The sequence below is a fragment of the Cynocephalus volans genome, chromosome 7 (assembly GCF_027409185.1).
Source record: "Cynocephalus volans isolate mCynVol1 chromosome 7, mCynVol1.pri, whole genome shotgun sequence".
NCBI classification, from domain to species: Eukaryota; Metazoa; Chordata; class Mammalia; order Dermoptera; family Cynocephalidae; genus Cynocephalus; species Cynocephalus volans.
The window spans coordinates 68,857,210-68,879,163 of NC_084466.1; the positions used below are offsets into that span (position 1 = coordinate 68,857,210).

At 33.8% G+C, this 21,954-nt stretch overlaps 2 protein-coding genes across 3 annotated transcripts in view; one reads left to right on the forward strand and one right to left on the reverse strand.

Moving 5' to 3' along the window:
• The window catches only part of SERPINE3 (serpin family E member 3), a 28,196-nt gene extending 25,915 nt beyond the window's left edge, over positions 1-2,281 (forward strand). Inside the window, exon 9 of the mRNA XM_063103102.1 lies at positions 2,238-2,281. Within this exon, the coding sequence (XP_062959172.1) occupies positions 2,238-2,281 (44 nt within the window). The remainder of the gene's footprint in view (positions 1-2,237) is intronic.
• Positions 2,282-3,333: 1,052 nt separating this feature from the next.
• Positions 3,334-21,954, reverse strand: part of INTS6 (integrator complex subunit 6) — an 88,908-nt gene continuing 70,287 nt past the window's right edge. For both annotated transcript variants that reach the window (XM_063102140.1, XM_063102141.1), the window contains 11 exons: positions 19,927-20,079; positions 19,664-19,796; positions 18,643-18,737; positions 16,580-16,690; positions 15,190-15,405; positions 12,709-12,835; positions 11,325-11,467; positions 10,882-11,113; positions 6,649-7,020; positions 5,459-5,552; positions 3,334-3,855 (listed from right to left, as the gene is read on the reverse strand). In XM_063102140.1, the coding sequence (XP_062958210.1) occupies positions 3,762-3,855; positions 5,459-5,552; positions 6,649-7,020; positions 10,882-11,113; positions 11,325-11,467; positions 12,709-12,835; positions 15,190-15,405; positions 16,580-16,690; positions 18,643-18,737; positions 19,664-19,796; positions 19,927-20,079 (1,770 nt within the window). In that variant the 3' untranslated portion in view covers positions 3,334-3,761. The remainder of the gene's footprint in view (positions 3,856-5,458; positions 5,553-6,648; positions 7,021-10,881; positions 11,114-11,324; positions 11,468-12,708; positions 12,836-15,189; positions 15,406-16,579; positions 16,691-18,642; positions 18,738-19,663; positions 19,797-19,926; positions 20,080-21,954) is intronic.

A 21,954-nucleotide genomic window follows, 5' to 3' on the forward strand; every position in this document is an offset into this window, starting at 1 on the left:
GTACAAAGGGACCTATTATTCTCCATGTTTTTTGCCTTCTTGTTCTCTCAGCTCATTTGTAGTTAGTGCAGACTTCAAAAACAAGATTCAGTAAGTTTCTACTTTTGGGGAGGCTATGTCCCCTAGCTGAAAAAAAAGGGCAAGATTTATCATTTATTTTACTTCCGATTTTTCGGAAGTAAAATAAATGATAAATCTTGCCCTTTTTTTCAGTTGTCCCCTAGCTTTCTTGCTTTTAGGAGAGATCATTTTTTTCAGCCCACTAGAGTATAACAGGGTAGTTCTCTAGTGACTCCCAGTGACTCTAAATATTCTAGTGAATGCACCTGGACTTTTATATTGTTAGTCTGTTAATCTTTCTCAAAAACAAAATGTTTGCCCTAGTATATCTTAATCCAAAGATAGTATGGTACAGGCAAAGCCTTAGCACATCAGGACAAGCAGGTGTCTTTTAAGTTTCAACAACATTCAACAGTCTTCCAATAATTTCTCTTAATGTTCTTCTCCCCCCTACAATTATCTATCAGCCCAAGAAGGAAAAGAGATTCTCAGTAAAGAGTTGTTGGCAAGTCTAAACAGTGTATTAAAAGAAACAGGATGGAACAAGACTAATAAAATCAAGCAAAGGTGGATCTACTTTAACTAAACATCAGGCATTACTTTTATTTATGGAGAGAAAAAAATGTCAAAAGTTAGAATAATGAAACTTACGCATAGCTTTACACAAATTGTTAAGGAAATACTGTCAACATCATTTTATCTGAGAATCATTTGCATACTGCTGTAACTTGCACTAGAAATTAAAGGAACATTTTTGTGAAAAAAAAAAAAAAAAGGATGAAGATAATCATTCACTAGAAAACAATCTATTTGGGGATTTTGGGGGAGGAAAGATCCATCAACAGAATATATCCCAGTATTTCACCATGATTATCCCAAACCCATAGTGAATAGATGAAAATGTCATTTATCACTCACAACAGGCAGCAGAACCCTCTATTAGAAAGGAGACATGTCAAAAAATGAAAGATGAAAAAAAAAAAAAAAACTGACAGGTTCCACTCCCTCAAGAAACAATAAGAGACAGGACTAAACTTTAATAGAAAGGTCATTGCCAAAAGCTGATAGACAATAAAGGTTGATGACAGTTAAAAGAGAAAGATTCATATTTTGGAATTCAACTGCATAAAAATGATGTAAAATCCTTGACCTAGGAAAGGACTATAACACTATTTCAATGGTATGAGTTTTCAGAACTGCCTTAGTAATGAGAAAGAAAATATAAAGCTAATCCATAATCCAGCGCAAATCTTAGTCCCTGCGAATTTATTTACCACTTTCTGGGAAGCACTTCACCACACAAGGGAAAGTGGCTGTTCTTCTGGTGACAGTTATTGAAGAGATTGGAAATGAGTCTCAGCCTTCACTATCCAAACTGACAAATCTTACTATGAGCAACTAATGAATCAATCAACAAATGGGACACATAGGGGAACATTAAGAAAAATGATCTAAAAACCTCAACATTAAACTTTTGGAGAATTTCATTTGTCCAGCCTGAAGTCATTCAGTGATCTAAAGGGCCTAAAAGATATAATATTCCCCCCCAGGCAGATTCCCCCTCCCCTTTGCTGACAAGAATTCTACAATGGTACTTCAGTACTTTAAATCATGTGCCTATAGCTTTTCAAAAAAACCTGACAGAGATGGGATTTAATCTTTAGTTTCAATGGGTTTCAAATCTCGTGACTAGGTCTTGGGATGAGGGTGTAAAGGGTATAATGGCAGAGAGATAAAAGACAAAAGGAGGAGACAGGACAAACTGCTACTTCCTCACTCCCTGTAGGCTTCTTTCTGGAAAATGTAGTAAAGGTCAAGGGTCTAAAAGATTATTATCTCAAAAGCAACTTGTGAAACAGAAATAAGAACTTTCTGATAAGAAAAGCTGCTAAATATTGGAAGTTGACTCCCTTTCCTACATATTCTTGTTAAGTGTGAATTTTTATCTGAATGGCTTCTAATCCCTCCTATTAATCTCAGACCACACAATATATTCTGGATTTTGTGTAGCTCTTGTTGAATTCAGCAATGTGACTGTAGACAATTACTTAACAATTCCATCTATTAAATGATATCCTGTTTTACTTAAAGGTATTTTGTAGAGGTAAACAAAGTTTAAAGAATTGCATATGAAAATACTATATAATGTTACATTAAATGCTTCTTTTTCTTGACAGGATTTGTCTTCAGTATTGGGAGAGTTTCAAATCCCTTAGACTAAATTAGCAGATCTCAAGCATGTTCTCCACTTTCATCTATGCGTTTCTTCATAAAAAGTTACAATTTCATTTTGTTACACCCTTAAAATTTTAAAAATGTTCTGATAAAGTGTAAAAAGATAAGGGTATGTGATTTTCAAATATTATGAATTTAAGAATACTTCAATTTTATAAGTTTATTTTACCCTCTCTTAACCCCAAACTATTTTAACCTTCTTTTCCACTGGTTACCCCCCTCAAACCACTAAGGCACAGCTGTGATCTATGAATGGTGAGTGAGTCAGGCCATAGGAGCACATCCTCAGTAAGATGCACAAGGCCATGTTGGATTGAGGGTGGAGAATGAACAGTGTTGGTTTGATGCAAAATGAACAAAGTCATCTTAAATGTATTTCCTTTCCATTTAGCTTCTCTAAATATAATTGAGAGTATTGAGTGTGAGAATAGCAGAGCAGAACTAAGAGATCCCCTTTGAACGCCCAATTGTTGTGGGCGTTTTTAAGTATGGCATCAAGCTGGTAAATACCAGACATTTCAGAGTATGTAGTGTACCCCAAACTTACCACTCCCTACCTAACAGCTTCAACTTAGTGCCATCCACAATCCTAATGAGAAAGGAAAATGGGTTGAAGGGAAGTAAAGAAACCAGTCGTGTCCAAGGTTGTCTACTCTTTAAACAGCTTTGAAAGTGTCTGCCTATCTGCTAGACACAGTCATTCCCATTACCTAGGCAGAAATGGGAGTATGTTGGTGTGGCCAACAAAAACTATGAACATATAATAAAATGACAATGCAGATTATGTAACATGTAATTACAGTTAGGTTTAACAAATATGAACTTCAAGTGGTGTATTTTTTCAATGCAAAAAAGAAAGGCCTTTAAAATTCCATTATCTTAGGATGTTTTTAAATGATTACTTTAAATGTGATTATTTCCTAAACCACACAAGAGTAAAATAGAGCATTTATTGATGGAATAACAAAAGTGCTTTTCTTAAATATTCTTCAAAATACATTTGTACAACTTACAATAATATATCCAAAATAACTGTATATACAAAACATTACCTAGTTTTAATGTATGTGCTTTTTTCCCCAAAAATTACAAAGTAACTTCTTTTTAATTTTTTTTTGGCAAAGTTCAACCTTAACAGAGGTGACAATTTTAAAGGTTGGTTTAAGAAAATAGAACCTGAGGGAAATTGACACGCAAGAGTCAATGACAAGCAAGAGATCTGGAGGAATATTTTTAGTTTGTTAAATAAAAATGTTTTTTAGAGTGATACTTTTCACATTACAAAAATAAACCAAAATGAAGAAAAGGTTACTGTAAAATGATGGAAAAAGAATCTGCAGACTTGCTTTTAGTATTTCAAATAGACAACAATGCATGTCAAAAAATGAATGCAAGATCACAACAGTCTTGTATTTACTTTGTATTTGGAGAAGATAGTGAAATAAGTGGCCACATCCTATTTTCTTTTAATTGCTATTAATATGGTTGATCTGATTGGCTCTTCGATGAATTTCATCCAAGAAGCTCTCCAGTTGTTCTATTAGCATTCGTTTTTTAAACCTGTATGAAAAAATAAATAATAGCTCTCTCAATTTTTTAATGCATAGTATACACCAATATAATACTTTTTTAAAAGAGAGAGAAAAATTGCTTTTGGGAAGATTTTTCAAGGTGAAATGAAAATGGAAAATCACCACTCTGACAAAAATCCGTTGAAAGGTTAGTAAATTATTGTACCAATACAGTATTATAGTTTGTCCCTAAAACAAATAATGTAGGCCTAGACAGCAGGAAAGAGGTTATTCCTTCCACAACCAAAAGGAAAAAAATACTAATATATGCAAGGGTTGCAAATACTCTAGCAAAATTTGGGTTGCCAAAGCAATTACTCCAATAGCTTTTCATGCTCTTTGAAAGTTGAATGTTGAAAGGAATGTGAACAAAGTATGAATATAATTACCCACAAAATAGAAAAAGAAATGAAAACTCGTCAGTAGCATTTAAAAACCATGTGTTCTACTACTATAATTCAAACGCTGGCAAATCAAGGATAATTAGACATCTATAACATAGGATATAACAAGCAGTTAAAAGTTCAGGGGGCAATTTAAAACATTTTTCAGTAATAAATATAAGTAGACTAAAATTGCATTCATCTACATAAATATTAATATTGCTGATACTTTTTAGAATATCCCAAAACACTGGGCATTCTATTCCTACTTCCTCTCTACTTGTAAACTAATATAAACAGCCATCATAATATATGCAACTCTCTAAAAGGTGGCAGAAGTGGAGTGTAGATACCAGGAACATAGCTAAATCCATGATGAGGTTTAAGCTAACTGAATATTACCATAAAGAGAAAGACAGGAGAATAATACTCAAAATTATATGAAAAGTTATGGCCTTAAATCTTGATCCTTCAAAGTGGCCTATGTTCTAGCTACTTCAAAAAAAAAAAAAATTAAATTAACTGCTCTATCTAAAAATCTTATGTGTAGCATGGAAGAGATTAGGGGACTAATGGATGGGTATGTTTACGTTCGGAAAGTCAGATGAGATAAATCTGAAGTTTTCTTAATATGCTAAAATTCTAAAAGTCTTGAAGGAAAAATAAAAAATGCTTCTAAACTCATACGACTATGCTTTCCAATTAATCGATCTTCATTGTTACCATTTATGACCTTGAACCACAATATCTATGCTAATAATCCTGGGCTACTAAAACAATCAGAATAAGGTCCATTTGTTCAACTCTGGTCCTCTTAAGTGTATGTCTTCCCATGTAAAAATGAACTATATTCAAATATTGCCTTTCTAGATTACTTCTAATCACCAAATAATAATAATATATGCAGAAGAAAATGTGAAGGCTGTAAAGTATAAAGACATCAAAAAGCTACAGAGAAGAATAAATGAGAATTATGCAAGTGTCTAGTAATTTGCAGGGAGAAAAGGTCCATAATTCTGAAGAATTTGTGTGTAGCTATTTTCTCAGTAAATTTCTTTCAATAAACTGAAAAGAAGAAGTATTTATGTGTGGGTGTGTTATAAATAAGCATAAAACACACAAGTGCAAAAGAGATACTGTTAAAATACTGCCTATGTAAACTGGGGACTCATTTTATCACCATTTCTTAACATGTAATAGTTTATTTACCTTGATGCTTCTTTAATGACATTTTGTAAAAATATTAGTCTTGTTTGTAAACTGCCTTGCACATGCTTCAGTAAAGCGAAGATTCTTTCATATTCTTAAAACAAGAGAAGCAGAAAGAAAAGTTAAGTGGCTTTCTTTTGTACTCATTCAATATTTTTCTATTGCTGTTTATTATATTAATACATACTGAGACAAAAACATTTTATGTAAAAATTTCACTACTCATTAATTTTATAATACATATTAACATATATATGTGAAAGGAAATATGTATCAACCAAGATAAAACAACTTGTTAGACACTGCTTTTTTGGTAAAAGTTCCCATTAAGGTATCAAACATAAAGGATAGAAGGATGAGTAAAAAGTTTTTCAGTAGTACCACAGAAAAATAAGAGGCTAGTGGCCTTCACAAAAATCTATTCTTACAATTTAAATTCTAAACTATAGCTAACACAGAGGGTAAAGGAAGGGGGGAAAAAAATCAAAGAGCGTAGAGTGTTATTTCAGTTTCAGGTTTTCATACAATACTCTGCAAGTACTTTAAGCTCCTAAATGCCAAGGACTGAGCCTTATCCACTTCTGGACCACCCATGGATCATTTTACTACCATCATAGCAGTGATCTGCTAGGGTTAGGGTTAGGGTTAACCCTAACCGTATCTTCCTAATGAATGTCAATAATATTGAAACTTTTGCCCACAAAGTTCTTTTGTATTCATATAATTGATAGCTCTTATAACTTTAGTTTTCTGGCCTAAACATATCCTTGTCACTATCATGGTTTAAATCTTAGCACAGTGGTAGGCACTGTGATGAGAACTTTAGGAACATGAAGTCATTTAATATTCACTACCTCTTTCTGTGTTAGCTGCTATATCAAAATTCCAGTTGCTGATTAGAAAAATATTCTAGACTATGGGTCCCTGTTGTGGTAGGAACTATGTCTAATTTATCCCTGTAGATTGTCTTCCTTTGCTCTCAGTCTCAGCTGCCTACCATACCTAGTACTTTGGACATAGCAGATAATCAGTGTTTGTCAACTGAATAAAGAATCTAATCTTCAGTAGTTCAGATGTTGTTCAAGACTTATCTGGAATCATATCTATGCTTTTAGTTATTTGACTTTTGTTTATGTTTTTTGAGTCCACACAGAAATCAAATTTGAGGTTTGTCTCTTAATTATACATACTTCTTCCTGGCTTTCGGATCTCTTTCATTATTTGTGCTTTTAATTCAGTATTGACCTCTTCGTGGCTTCTGCAATGCATCAATTTCTTTCCTTTGTTGAGTGAAGATGCTGGTATATTCTCTTCAGCACACTGTTCTTTATCTCTTGGCTCCTCATGATTTTCTAAAAATCCACCAACAGTGAGGTCATTAGTTCCTAAATGGTCATGACCAAGAGCCTCCATATGATTGGTTGGTCGTTCCAATAAGTTGGCTGAAGAAGATGTTGAAAACTCAGCATCCATAGCATTTGGTGTAATGTCTGATGAGAGTTGGTCTGCAACATGATTTTCAACCACATCATCTATTGTTGAATCATTAGTGGGTTCTGAAACTAAAAACAAACATCAGGGAAAAAAATTATGAGAGCCAATTTCAAAGCACACAGTAAAGAAAGCTACAAAGGAACATAATTACAGCAAATCACAACTATTTCCTTGGCTAATGCAAATTAGCAAAGTGGTCCTTAAGCTTTGCCAAAGATATGTTCGATTTCAATGTGAAACATTCACAGTATTTACAAAATCTGTATACTTTTTGCCCTTAGGAAAAAATAAAACCAGTTTCAACTGGCTTTTAGTTCTCTATTTTATGGTAATTTTATTGAACAAGTAGGTTTTCAATAGTTTAGTGAAATACATATGACCAAAATCAACATATAATTTACCTTAAAGAACCTTAACTCATTCCAATCTACCTCTACTTTCTACATCTATTATTGTTACTGGACCCTTTATACTATTCCAAATTCTGCAGGGAACATACCATCAAACAGGTCATGTTTCACGGTACCTACTTTTTTTATAACCATCCATCAATAGTCCTCATGAGCTGAGCAATGCACAGCAACCTGGTGCCCACCTCAGCTCATTAGACCACTAGACCCGAAAGCTTGCAAGCTTTCCACTTAACACTGGATTGTTAGAATTCGGCTGCTTTCTGTGGGGAACAAGTCTAAGTTCTCTGATTACTCACCAACTTCCAGGACACCAGCTGAATTTATCTGTACTGTCCTCATTTACTGTCCAAAATTAATGCTTTACAGGAAACCAGCTTTCTTGTGAAGAAACTGCTCTCCTTTGCAGACCAGAAGTAGAAATTGCTTTCTCTCACACATCCTCCATGAACTTAAAATCAGGATGTAGAGTCACTGATCCCTTCTCCTCCCAATGCCATTTCAAGATTCCTCCTATGCACTCTTGTAAAAACTTTTGTTCTTTTGAGGCTCAACCACAAAACTCAAGCTCTCTCTCCTCATCACTATCTTATATTGAACTCCAGGGCACATGCTTGTAGTCAATGACGTCTCTGGCATCTGGTTCATAGCCTTCTTCCCACCCCCAAGTCCCTCCTGACTTCATTCTAGGTCCTTGAAAAAAAAAAGTGTGGTCTGTGGACAAGCAGCATCAGCATCATCAGAGAGCCTGCTAGAAATGCTCATCCTGAGCCCCAGCCCAGGCAAATGAATGACAATCTGTACTTTAACTAGACACCCCCCTCCACCCACCACCCTGGTGATTCACATGCACGTTAAAGTTTAAGAAGTGCTATAGTGACTTCAGTGTCTAAACAGATCCCCTGTCCAGAACCTGGCCCCCCATTCCTCAACTTCTCTCCAAAGAACTTTCCACTTAAGCTTCTGCCTGTCACATCCAACACAAATTTAGAGGTGGAGGAGCATCTCCTTCATCTTTGCAGTACTGCCACTACTGCTCTTTAATCAGCCAGACTTTTACTCCAACAACTCGTCTACTTTTGCCCTCTTATTAATCATATCCCTTCTACATAGCCACTTTCTTATCTAGCAGGCTTACATCTCATGGTATGTCACTTCTTACCAATGTCCTAATTTCTCTTGTTCTACTGTCCTCTCATGACAACTCTCAGGCAAAACCCCAGATTTGATGACTCACTCTATCTGCTTGCTGCAGACCTGCACTTGGAATGATGAGCACTGCTGGAGAAATATGGCTGGCCCTAGAGTGGTCACAATCACCATTTGTACTTGGATCCTCAGCACTGTCTAGCAATCTTACCACAACCTTTTCTCCCTTTCCCACAACATTATTCAAACTGTCTCCACTCTTCCAATCTGACTTTCTCAATCACCCCTTCATTCTCAGCAATACATGTCACCTCCTGCTTCACAGAGGAAAAAAGAGCAAAGCCATGGGCTGGTAACTTCCTCTACTTCCCCCAGTAAACTTGTCCCCATAGCCATTCTGCCTCTATGGAAGTAGCATTCTTCATCTGTGCTCTGGACCATTCCCTCTTGCGTTCTCAGTGAGTCTGTGCTGACTATGCCTTTCCTTGTGTTCAGTTTCAACCTCTTCCTCTCCACTAGTTCCATCACACTAATATTTAAACATGCTCAAGTGTCTCTGATTTTAAATACAAAGCAATATCGCCATTTTCAATCCCATGAATTCTTCCAGCTACTACTTTTTTCCCCACCCTCCTTTTACAGCTAAACTTCTTAAACTGGTTGCATAAACCCTCACCACCCACTCAACACTTTCCTTTCAGCTTCTACAATATCAGATTCTTCTCTATTTTCTCCTATCTCTCGGATTCTTCCTTCTCAGTCTCCTTTTCTATTCTTTCCCCTCCTTCAAGATTCTGTTCTCAGGTCTTTTTTTCCTTCTTATTATTATTTCCCTTGGTGAGATTTATTCACTCCAATGGGCATCATACCTACCCATCTACAGCCCTCTTCTGAGCCCCAAACTCTAATAGTCATCTTTTCTGATTTAGGATCTCTGCTTTGCTATCTAATATGCACGTCTAAACTAAATTCACTCATCATCTCTTCTTCCACCTCACCCAGTGTCTCACAAGACAGAGCCTGACTTCTCCCTTGCCCTGGCCTCAACAACAAATCAGTCACCAAGTCCTTTTGCTGATATGCCCAAGTATTTCTCAAGCATGTATTCTTCTTGCAACCCCACTGCCCCAACATCTCTTCCCTGAGTTTCCTAGCTTGTCCCTGTGCATACACAATAATTATTTAATAACATTAAATATCCAGTGTCCACATTCTCCATTTACCTAATACATTTTCTGTTGGTGGAAAGGTTTGCTTCCAGGTCTAATTAAAGCCTGTACATTGCAATTGGTTCATGGATTTTTTTTTGGGGGGGGGGGGGAATCCCACAACAGATTCTTTGTCCCATAGTTTCCTACAATCTGAATTTTGCTAACCATATCCCTGTTTTGTCATTTAACATGTTTCTGTCCCTGTATTTCCTATAAATTGTTAGATCTAAAGTCTTGATCACATTGATGTTCAATTTTTTTTTTTTTTTTTTGCTCAACTACTCCAAAGGTAGTATCGTATAATTCCATAAGGATGTATACAATATTTGGTTTCTCTTCAGTTAAGATGTTATAAGCCAGGAATGATCACTACCCTACAAATTAATTAATCCATTAATTAAGATTTCTTATATTTATTCTTGATATTATTAATATTGCTGATATTAATATATTATTGTTGTTACTATTATCCTCCCTGATAATATTCCACATATTACAGTCAGCCTGGTCTTTATAAAATGCTAATGAGATTAGCTCACCAGCTCTTCAATGGATTCTTATTGTCCTTAGAATAAAGTTGAGAATCTTTACAATAGCTTCCAAGGCTCTCTATGATCTGGCTTCCGTCTCTCTTTCAGTTCTCACCTTACCTCAAAAGTCCACTTGACTTTTATAACATTCATCACACTTCCTAATCATCTGTTCAGTGACCTTCTTTGCTTGCTCATTATAAATGAGGGCAGAGATCACTACTGTCTTGTTCAGTGCTAGACTTCAATGTCTAGTATTGTCCAAAATAATGTATGCATTTAATAATTAGTCATTGAATTAAACTGAAATTGGAAATCATCTTTCTGTGGGTATCAATAATGTCCATTTCAAAACTATTACTTTGAAATACTTAGGATTTTGCAAATAACATTTTAGAGCACAACAGCTAATAAAGCATCATGGGTATAAGAAATGTTCAACATTCATTCATTAAAAAGACATAAAAAATGATTACATGCTCATTTAGAATAAACAAATATCTTCTCTAGACATTCACTGGGCTCCATTGATCATTTTTTTTCTATAAGCTATGACAAAAATCTCTTCCCTGAAGAGGAACCAAAAAGTAGCAAGTAATGTTTAAGAAGAAAAAGAAAACAACTCTTACTTTTATGAAAAGGAAGGGGTTTAATAAGATCTAGCTGTGCTTGAGCCACAGGTGCAGGTGGTCCTTTTCCTCCAATATGATTGTTTACAACAGGATTCTGCTGCCTGCCTCTCAAGAGTGGAGACATACACCTACGTCTTTTAGGGATCCCTTGCATATTTGGTTCTCCAGGTCGTTTATGTTTATTTTGAGGTCCAGCCACAAATTCATCTGCTTCATCTATCATCATACCCTATAACAGAAAAAAATAATTTTATTGGATTTACATAAAATTTTTAAATGGCACCAACTAATCCTAATTCCAATTAAAACTATATTCTAACTGCGTTGACATTTATTTGGAACTCTACCAGGAAAAGCTACAGTTCATTAGTTACCTTAAGTACTGTTAAATTGACAGTGCTACCACAAACAAATTATATAATAGAACATTTCAAAATTACCTTTTTATCCAGCTTAAAGGGGTTGCCAAATGTATGCAGCCTTCGAGGCTGATCAGGATCAAGTTCCCTTAGTGGAGAAGGTACTTGCTTGAGGTATTCCTGGTAATTCCCCATTTGTGCTATAGGAACACTGTGCACTTGATCTTTTCAAACAAAATACAACAACAAAAGTTAACCTCACTAAAACTACACTCCATCTAGTTATCAAATAATGTCTTATATACGAATGTTACCTGGTGTTATTCTAGACAATCTTCCCTTACTTACCATATATTCTAAATTAGTTCAGTGCAATTATAGATATTGTGACAAAGTCTGAGATTTTAAAAATAAAATTTAAAATATTGATTTCATCTTCAAAACATCAAAAATGTTACAGTTTATTTCAGTACATAGAATAAGCAATATGTATAACCTTACCATAAAAAGGTATATCTCTTCTACTCTATTCCAAATAAACAGAATTTAATTACAGTAGAATTTGTAGAAAAGAAATATTGTATAGTACAGTTGTCCCTTGGTATCCACCAAAAATTGGCTCCAGGACCCCCCAGAATACCAAAATCTACAGAGGCTCAAGTCCTAATACAATGTAAATGTTATGTAAATAGCTGTTATATTTTTAAAATTTGTATTATTTTTTATTGTTGTATTGTTACTTTTTTATCATTTTCTCCTGCCAATTTTTTTTTTTTCTTTTTTTTTTTTGCAGCTAGCTGGTATGGGGATCAGAACCCATGACCCGGGTGTTATGCAGCTGAGCTCTAACCAACTGAGCTAACCAGCTAGTCCTCCCCGCAAATATTTTTGAACCACAGTTGGTTGAATCTGCAGATGCACAACCCATGAATAGAAGAGGGGACTGACTGTATAGTAGAAAAAGACAGTCACACAGATAACCCTTTTTATATATAGCTATAGTTAGAATGCTTAAATCAGAGATGGCAAGGGTTAAATTCTCATCTGACTTAATTTGTAGTAGGTGTCATGGATACATGTGAAGGAAGTATCAGAACACGCATGTGTTGGCCATCCAGAGTAAAACGATCAGATACTAGTGTATCACAAGAAAATGATTGCATAAATGTGTCTGTGTGTTCAAATGTATGAGGAAAGCTTAAAAAAAAAAAAAAGAAAAAAAGGAAACTAAACTGTTTACAAAGGTGTCACCTGTTAGGAACAGATTATGGGGAAATGGTGATGTTAAGAAGAAAGGTAGACAATCAGGAATGACTCACCCTTCACTTCATTTGTTTGAATTTACAAGAATATAACACTCCTGTTAATTTTAATTCTTTAAAATTAACATTACCATATTCTGCTTTTTCAGACTACAAAGAAAAATATTACAAAAAATACCAATATTAAAAAACCATGATCTAACCTTCATCCTGTCCTTTAAGAAATCTGCGGGTGCTCTTCAAAAGATTAGATCTCATTCTCGTTAAATGATCCAAAAGATTCCGTCTTGGTATGTCATAAGCATTTCTAAATGTCTGTGGCTTCAAATCCTATTGAAAAATATTCAAGAACAAAATTTATTTTCAAACACAGAATTAAAAGAGACTAAAGTCTCTACCCTGCAGCATAGGTTTGGAAATAAGATATATAAATAAACTAGTTAGCTAAAAATAAATAAATAAAGACATATGATATAATCTTAATGTACTGTTCTAGGGCCAAAGGATGGAAATTTACTAGTGATCTCAGCCAGTAATCTCAAATTCACATCTCACTCTAAAGATCTTATTATATATTCTGGAAAAGAGAACTAAATTCTCTTAAGTAAAAACTAATTTCCAAATTTTAAAGACTGAAGTTTTTAAAAAAACAGCTTTGATGTATAATTCACATACCACAAAATCACCTATTTTATGTAAACAGTTTGATGAATGTTAGTAAATTTATAGTTGTGAAACCATTACCACAGTTCTAAACCATACTGTTTTAGAATACTTCCACCATCCCAGAAAATTCCTAGTACCCCTTTGTAGTCAATCCCTATTCCTATCCCCAGGCAACAACTGATCTGCTTTCTGTCTTTCTATATCCCATTTTATAAATGCAATTTTTCAATATCTAATTTTTTGTATCTGGCTTTTTTCACTTAGCATAATGCTTCTGAGATTCATCCATGATGTTCATCTATCAGTAGTCCGTTCTTTTTATTCCAGAATAGTATTCCATTACATGGATATACCACATCTTTTTTTTATCTATTCACCAGTTGGTGGACACTTGGATTGTTTCCAGTTTTTGGCTATTTAGAATAATGCTTCTATAAACATTTGCATACAAAGCCCTTATATGGACATATATTTTCATTTCTATTTAGTAGCTAATTACAAATAGAATTGCTGGTTGTATAGCAAATATATGTTTAACTTCTTAAAAACTGCAAACTATTTTCCATCAGCAATGCATGAGAGTTCTAGTTGCTCCACATCCTTACCAACTTTTGACATTTTTCAGTATTTTAAATTTTAGCCATTCTAAAAGGTATGAAGTGGTATCTCATTATGGTTTTAATTTGCATTTCCCTAATGGTTACCAGGGTTGAGCATCTCTTCATGTGCTTATTTGTGTTTGTATACTTTCTTTGGTGAAGTGTCTGTTTAAATATTTTGCCCATTTTTATTGGGATGTTTGTCTTTTTATTATTGAGTTATATGAGTTATTTATATATTTTAATGCAAGTCCTTTATATATGCTTTTCTCCTAAGCTGTAGCTTGCCAGTCCATTTTTTAAAGTTTCTTTTGAAGAGCAAAATTTTTTAATTTTAATTAAGTTCAATTTATGAACATTTTTTGGTTTGTGCTTTTTGTGCTGTAAACCCAACATGAAGATTTTCTCCTATGTTTTCTTTGAGAAGTTTATAGTTTCAGTTCTTCCATTCAGGAGCATGATGAGTTCAATTAATGTGAGGTAAGGGTCAAGTTCATTATTTTGTATTATTTTGCATATGAATATCCAATTGTTCTAGCACCATTTGTTTAAAAGACTATCTTTATACCCACTAAATTATTTTAGCACCTTCATTAAAAATTACTTTATTATATGTGTGAGGGCCTACTTCTGGACTTTATTTTTTTCCACTCATCCGAATATTTATAGTTATGCCAACATTACACTGTGTTGGTCACTGTAGTTTTACAGTAACTTTTAAAATCAGATTGTAAGTTCTCCAACTTCAGTCTTCTTTTCCAAAACTGTTTTAGCTATTTTGGGATCTTTACATTTAAAGATAAATTTTAGAATCAGCTTGCCTATTTCTACAAAAAGCTTGTGGGGATGAAGATATTTTTAATAATGAGTATTTATAAAGCATTTTAGAATCATGCTGTAGGACCAAGGTTATCAGTACAAGTACAAAACTACAGTGAATTCTACCATCAGCTTTGTAAATTTAGGCAATCTCTAAGCCTCTGTTTTCTCATCTATAAAATGGGTTAGTTTACTCTTTATCAACCCATCCATTCATTCACACACCATATACAATACCTGCTTTAATTCTATTTACATTTAATTTATATTTACATTTTTTAATTTTAATTTCTATTTATATTTAATTTTGATTTGATTCCATGGTATTATTATGATCATTAAGTATTAGAAGTACTTAATTTTCTAGTACATTAAGTACTTTTTAAGGTTAAAAAAACTGAATGTCAGTTAACAGAAAATTTTATTTATTTATTTATGTTAAATAACATAATGTATGGTTCCATGTATAGAGTTTGTTTTAAAATTTTTTCCCCCCAAAATTCTTCTTTTCCTCAACATGGAAGTGATATTATCATATTTGTATTTCAGTAAAATGTTTGTCAGTGGTACAAAATAGTACTAAATTCATATGACTATCACCTTATTCAGCAAAGCAACTTGGAACCCAGTGTATTCCTTCATATTAAGGTCTAGAAGTCTGTGAGGAACATCCTCTGAAATTCCCTGGAGCAGTTGTTGAAAATCTTTCCTATATGCCATTGATAAACCATGTGATCGGCTTCGGACTTTAATTCCGGTCTCCTGTACTACTTTTTTGCCTACGGATCCAATGACTCGATCAGATTCTATTTTGGCCTAAAATAAAAATAAATAAGAATTACCTTGGTATAATCTAAATTGATAAATCACATACTAATAGTTATGACCTTCTAGAAATTATTTATTATATTGTTTTAAGGTATATAAGAAGTTAAAAACTAAAGTAGCATAGTTTATGTCAAGTACTAGGTAAACTAAATGTAGTTTAAACAATAATGTCTTATGATTTTAAATTATTACAACTAACCTTTTAGAGCAGGACAAACACTTCTATTTGTTATTTTTTTTATTAATACTCACAACACTTATACCATGAAATGTGAAAGCACCCTAAATGAAAATGTATATTCCCAATTCAGAGGCGACAGAAAATAGAAAAAACCAATCTCATCAATATTTACTCAAATACATTGTTATTAGCACATAATTAAATGTTCATAGATATGGCAAATAGTGATGCAGTTGTTCACTAGAAAGTAAAGAGCAATACCTTGACTCCTCCCAAACTGCATTTCAATTAGCAATTAAGGCAGAAATGGCAGAAGTACTGGAAACATAATGTGTTTCACAGGACATCAATAATTTGTCATTCAGTTAAACTGTATACTGCTTGACCACCATAGTATCTATTAATGGGATTTATGGCCAGAATTACAAAATTCAGTGTTTTTACAAACACTTCGAAAGAAACTTCCGTTTTGAAAGAAAAATCTGTAGGTTTTATAACATACAGAAAAAGAAACTAATAATTTTTTCTAGGAAAAACAACTCTCTAATACAAATTTCTCAAAAGAAAGCATTAAAATGTTCACATACAGGAAGTCTAGGATATAAAACTTTAAAATTAACATATCAAAACATAGAACACTGTGGACTTGAGATGGAATCATGTTAATATATGATATATATGGCTTTAAAATGTAATATATTAATATAAATGGGATTTCAATAGAATTACCCAGGCTAGCTTCTAGCCTGTTTACCATTTTGGCCAAAACCATTCAAAATATTTAATGGCTCACTTGTTTTCTTTTTTTTGACTGGTAAGGGGATCGCAACCCTCGGCACGGTGTGGGTCCGCACCACTCTCAGCCAGTGAGCACACGGGCCATCCCTATATAGGATCCGAACCCACGGCCTCAGCGCTACCAGCGCCGCACTCTCCCGAGTGAGCCACAGGGCCGGCCCTCACTCGTTTTCTTAACATTACCTGTTGACTCAATTTTTTGAGGTATGAAATGACACTATAACTCAGTCCATATTCCATGCTGTCTGCTATTAGATTAGGCGCTCCCATCATTCTAACAGCTTTCTTCAACGGCTGTAGGAAAAAAGAAAATATTCATATCAAGCTTGTTAATAATTTATGCTCCAGGTATAGTTTGTTTCAAAACTTTTTCCAAAAAATTTCTCCTTTTCCTCAATAAGAAAGTAATATATCTGTATTTCAGTAAAATGTCTGTCAGTGGTGTGAAAGGTAGTTTGAAATAGTTAAAAGGGATTAGAGACCATAACAATAATACCCGGGGCAAGAAGGGTGAAATGCTGGACTCCTTAATATCATTGAGAGATACTAAGTTTGGAAGAAATGGACAGGAGACACATTGTAGAAGCAGATCTGTTAAAACTAGGGTAGTTGGTGAAAATACAAAATTTCCACCTTGAATAGCTGGCTAGATTGTGGCTCAACCACTAACTAGCTTTGTGACCCGGAACCAGGTTACATAACCTCTCTGTGCCTTAGTTTCTCGTTTGTAAAATGAGGATAATAATAGTGCCTACCCTTAGAAGGTTGTCATGGGATTAAATACATGTAAAGCACTTATAAAACACAGTAAGCATTCAATAAGTGTTAAGCATTACTATTATCATTAGCTGAGCTAAAAAAACAAAAAAGCTCTGAAGAAAAAATAAGCAGGAGGAAAAAACAGTCTAATATTTGCTACAGATGTGGTATAAGTGAAAGAAAAAACTTAATCAAGAACCACCTTGTGGAAAATATATCACCAGCAGGAATGTCTAGCATATATGAATGGGACAGAGTCAGGAAAAGGATGATAACCGTTGACATATTAGAAAGTGTACAAGTACTAAGTGTCAAACTGGAATCAAATCCCAGCTCTGATATTTAATACCTATGTAGCTTTGGCTAAGTCCTCGGGGTTGCTATGAAGTATAAATGAGTCAACATATGTAAAGTTCCTATTCAAAATGTTTTCTTCCTTTTCAGCCTTTTATGTGGCAGGCTCTATGTGCTAGACATTCAACATAACTTACCTCTTTGTTTTTTGTTTGGGTTTTTTTTCTTTTTTTTTTGGTGGCTGGCCAGTACAGGGATCAAGCCCTAGAACTTGGTGTTATCAGCACTATGCTCTAACCAACCAAGCTAACAGGGCAGCCACCATACAGCTTATTTCTTACAACTATAAAATGTTTTGATTTTCAAAGCTCAAGAAATTAATCTCACAATTATATTAGGGACTATTTAGAAAGACTAGTTACAGCTAAATGCTGTTATATTCCTGCCTCAAAAGCACAAATAATGTTTAAAAGTGGTTTTGGTGTAGGTCTTCTTATTAAGTTACTTTTTGCAAACTAAATAATGTATTTAATAAAACATTGATCTTACCTACTACGATACACTAGTTTTCAACATAATCAGTTTTTTTTAAAAGTCATGGTTCTATGAGAATATATACTTAGCCCCCTAAAAACTTGTTTCTGGAGATCTAGGAAATAATGCAACAAAACCAATTTTGTACCCATAAAGAGAATCATGAAACTGCAATTTTAAAAGGTAGTCCGACATCAAGGTTAAAAGCCTAAATTCTAAAGCCAGACTGAATTCCAGTCTCCCTCATCGCCCATTTATTAGCTATGTAGCCTTGGACAAATTACTTAATATTACAGTGTCTTAGTTTCCTCACCTATGATATAAGAACAATAATCTTTTCTACCTCATAGGGTGACGACTGTATGAATTAAGTGATGTTAACACATGTAAACTGCTTAGGACAGTACCTGGCCAAGGGTAAGCATTATATAAATGTCTCACGATCATGATTATCTTTACTATTCTGCAAATCACTGAAACCTCTATCATTACATTTATATTAGTCATTTGTACACTCAATTTTCATGCCATTTAATCTATAACAGCAGTAAATAAGCTACAATATACCTACAATATACAATATACAATAAACCTACAATAAACTATAAGCATAACACAAAATTTTACATCAAGTTCTATTTTTAAAATAATATTCTTACCCCGAGATAATAGGGAGGCATTGTCTTCAAATAACTTTCAAACGACTGTCTCCATTTCAATGTTGGTTTTGCTTTATGCACTTTAAACAAGTCATCTAGAAATGTATAATGTGAACAAACAAGAGTCACTCATTGTTTCCACACATAAAAACCAATTCAAAGAGGTTTCCTTTTAAAAGTCTGCTTTGTTACTTTTTATGAGAGAATAACATCAGACATAAGTTTTCAACAAAATTAAAACCAGTAAAATTTATGGTTCTAGTGTTTTCTATTTGTATTACTATTTTAAAAATGAAAAGGTACCAATTATGGTCTAAAATTACACGTAATAATGAAGGTAGAATCAGAAAATACACAAGAAAAATCTATGCCCTATCTAGACCTAGACATAAAACAGATTTGAGGACAAAGTATGCATGACATTTTCTATAAAATAAACCTACTAATATTTTGACTATATAATTTTTAAATATGATGTGACTTCATAAAGGGAAAGAAGTTTTCTCCAACAGTACTCCTCAAAAAATTACAGCCAGATGGTGCCTAGTAACTAACTCTAGGTTTTTATCATATTATTTTGGAACAAATTCCTTTATTAAAAAAATTTTCATTAAAAATGAAAATTATAAATTCTTAGAAAGAAAATACACTCAGATCTTGTGAGTAATGTTTCTACAAAATGTATTATGTACCAAACAGAAAGCCTACATTACCAATTCTAACGATGTAAGAAATATAACTTGCAAAAAAATTATAGTATTTAATTTAAAAATTGAAAATATAATACCTTTATTAGTTTGTAGAATAAAGGTGTTTCAATAGTGACTTTAAATTTACCACAAATATAAACAGTTTGCTATAAAAATTTCCTTAAATAGGTTTAATATTTTATAATATTAAGAATATTTTCATTAATTTTCAGAAGACAAGATAAATTGCAAAGAAATGTTCCCAAAGTTTGTCTTCAGGAGAATTTTTACATATGCTGAGCCACAGAGAATGTGACAAGAATGACACTTACCTAAGAGAGGAAGAAGGACTGGATAATTATAAGGCATCACAAATAAATTGACACAGTTCAGTGCTGTACTGGCTTTCAAGTAACCGAAAGGATGACCAAGTTCACTATACTTTGCACTATTGCTCACATATACCTGTTAAAGAGTAGTTAAAACTTCATATTTAATAACCTTTAAAGAATGTTATATAAACCATTGATTCAATTTAAACTTTTTAAGAAATACCTCATCTAAATTTTTAAATCATTCTAGTCGTTCAGCTCACCTGCCAACATGTTTGAGGAGATTTCCTTTCTAGGATAAATTGAGTCAGTGGTGAAGGTTCCAACTCATATTTGTCAAAAGGCAGTTTGTCAATAACCATTGGTTCACAGTCTGTACAGGAAAACTTCACTACAGGATGAGATGTACGAGGTGGCTAGAGGAGAAAGTCTTGTTATTACCATTTACACAAAATACCAGAACAAACTCATGTTAAGTATCCCTCCCTATCAAAATTTATTCAGTTCCTCAGTTTTGCTAGTGAGAGTTTGACTTACTGCTAAAAACACCACTAATCTGAAAGAAAACACTTGAAAATGTAATGTTCAAATTATATAACATCCACAAGAAAAAGAAAAATGCTTCAAAATCTACACAAAATGAAAATCTTTTTATGTCTTAAAATCAAATTCCTCAGAAGTTAAATGCAAAATTTTACAATTAAGTAAGTATTCATTAATTTCACACCCAAGAAATAAGAAATGTCTGGAAACCTCTGTAAGTCCTCCTTTGTAGCACTTTACTTGTATAGAGTAGTGGCTTCCAAACTAATGACACACCTTAATCAGTTTTTGAATATACAATATTAAGACATATATAGATTCATTTATAAATTATTAGTGTAGATGTACATAATAAAATATATGCCAAAATAATATTAAAATAGAAAAAAAAATAGAATTTCTAATGTCTCCTTATTACAGCACATTGTTTTGGTTATCCTGGTGGTATATGGTATACACACCCTACTTTGGAGATCCCTATTCTAGAGGTATAAAAAAAAAACAATACTTTTTTTTAAAGGTGTCTTACTCCCCTATTTATACCTCTTAGTAGTCCCCTTGCTAAAAGTCTTATCAATTGTGAAGTAAACATTAGCTATTAGGAAATAATTTGAAATTTCATTGCTATAAAGGACTCTGTTGGCCTCAGGTACTACCTACATACCAGTGGCTCCCAAATTTATTGTGTTGAGACCAGATCTCTCCTTTCTCTTATGTATCCAACTGCCTATGGGACATAACCTGAGGCTTCTACAGATTGCTCAGGCACATTATGTCCAATTCATTATTTCCCCTCCAAACCACAAAACCTGTTCTAAAAACCTAAGTGTTATCCTTGATATCTCCCTCTCATCCTCCATATTTAACTATCACAAAGACCTAGATAAAGTAATGCTGCAATTCTAAGGCACTTACCAGAATACATAAACATGGCAGGCGCTCAGTGCTAGTTGTTACCTTCCATCGATACTAAATTCTTATCTCTCTAGAAATGTATCTTCTACTTCTTATCACTTTAATCCAGGCCTTCATCATTTCTCAGAGTAGACTAGTACAACTGCTTTATAATTAGTCTCCCTAACTAGCCAACCCCCTCCAATCAATCCTATAGCCATGAAACATAAATATGACCATGTAATATCCTTGTCTAAAATTATTCAGTAAAAGTACCAGAAAATCACATAAAATAGGGTCCAGACTCTTAATATCACATACAAAGATCCTTGACGATCTGGTCCCTAACTCCTTTCCACCACCATGCCATACAGACCCTATGCTCCAGCCATGCCAACTACTTGCAGTTGCCCGAGTAGGTCATCATTTTTCATGTCCCTGTGTTTCACATGTCAACCCTGACTTTATTTATTAATTTCTCCCTAGCACACTGCAAAAAAAATTTTGAAGAAAGAGTTGCAAGAACCAACCTTTAAGAGACTTCTTCCCAGACACCCCTTCCCAATCTGTATTCCAAATACACACCAGAGCCCACCTCCTCTGGCTCTGCTCCATCCCTCTATTACAGTTGGCCTGCTGTACTCTACAATATGTGAGTGTCTGACCTGCCCATGGAATAGTAAGGTTCAAGAAAATAAGCACTAAGTTTTACTTCTCCTGTGCTCTTGTGCTAACATGCACCTGAGACACAGCCTTATTCAATCAGTCCATGAAATGCACTTAGTTTTTGGTTGAAAATATTAAAATCCAAGAGGAAAAGGATAGGGAAAAATCCTCTAGAACTTGGCCCAGAA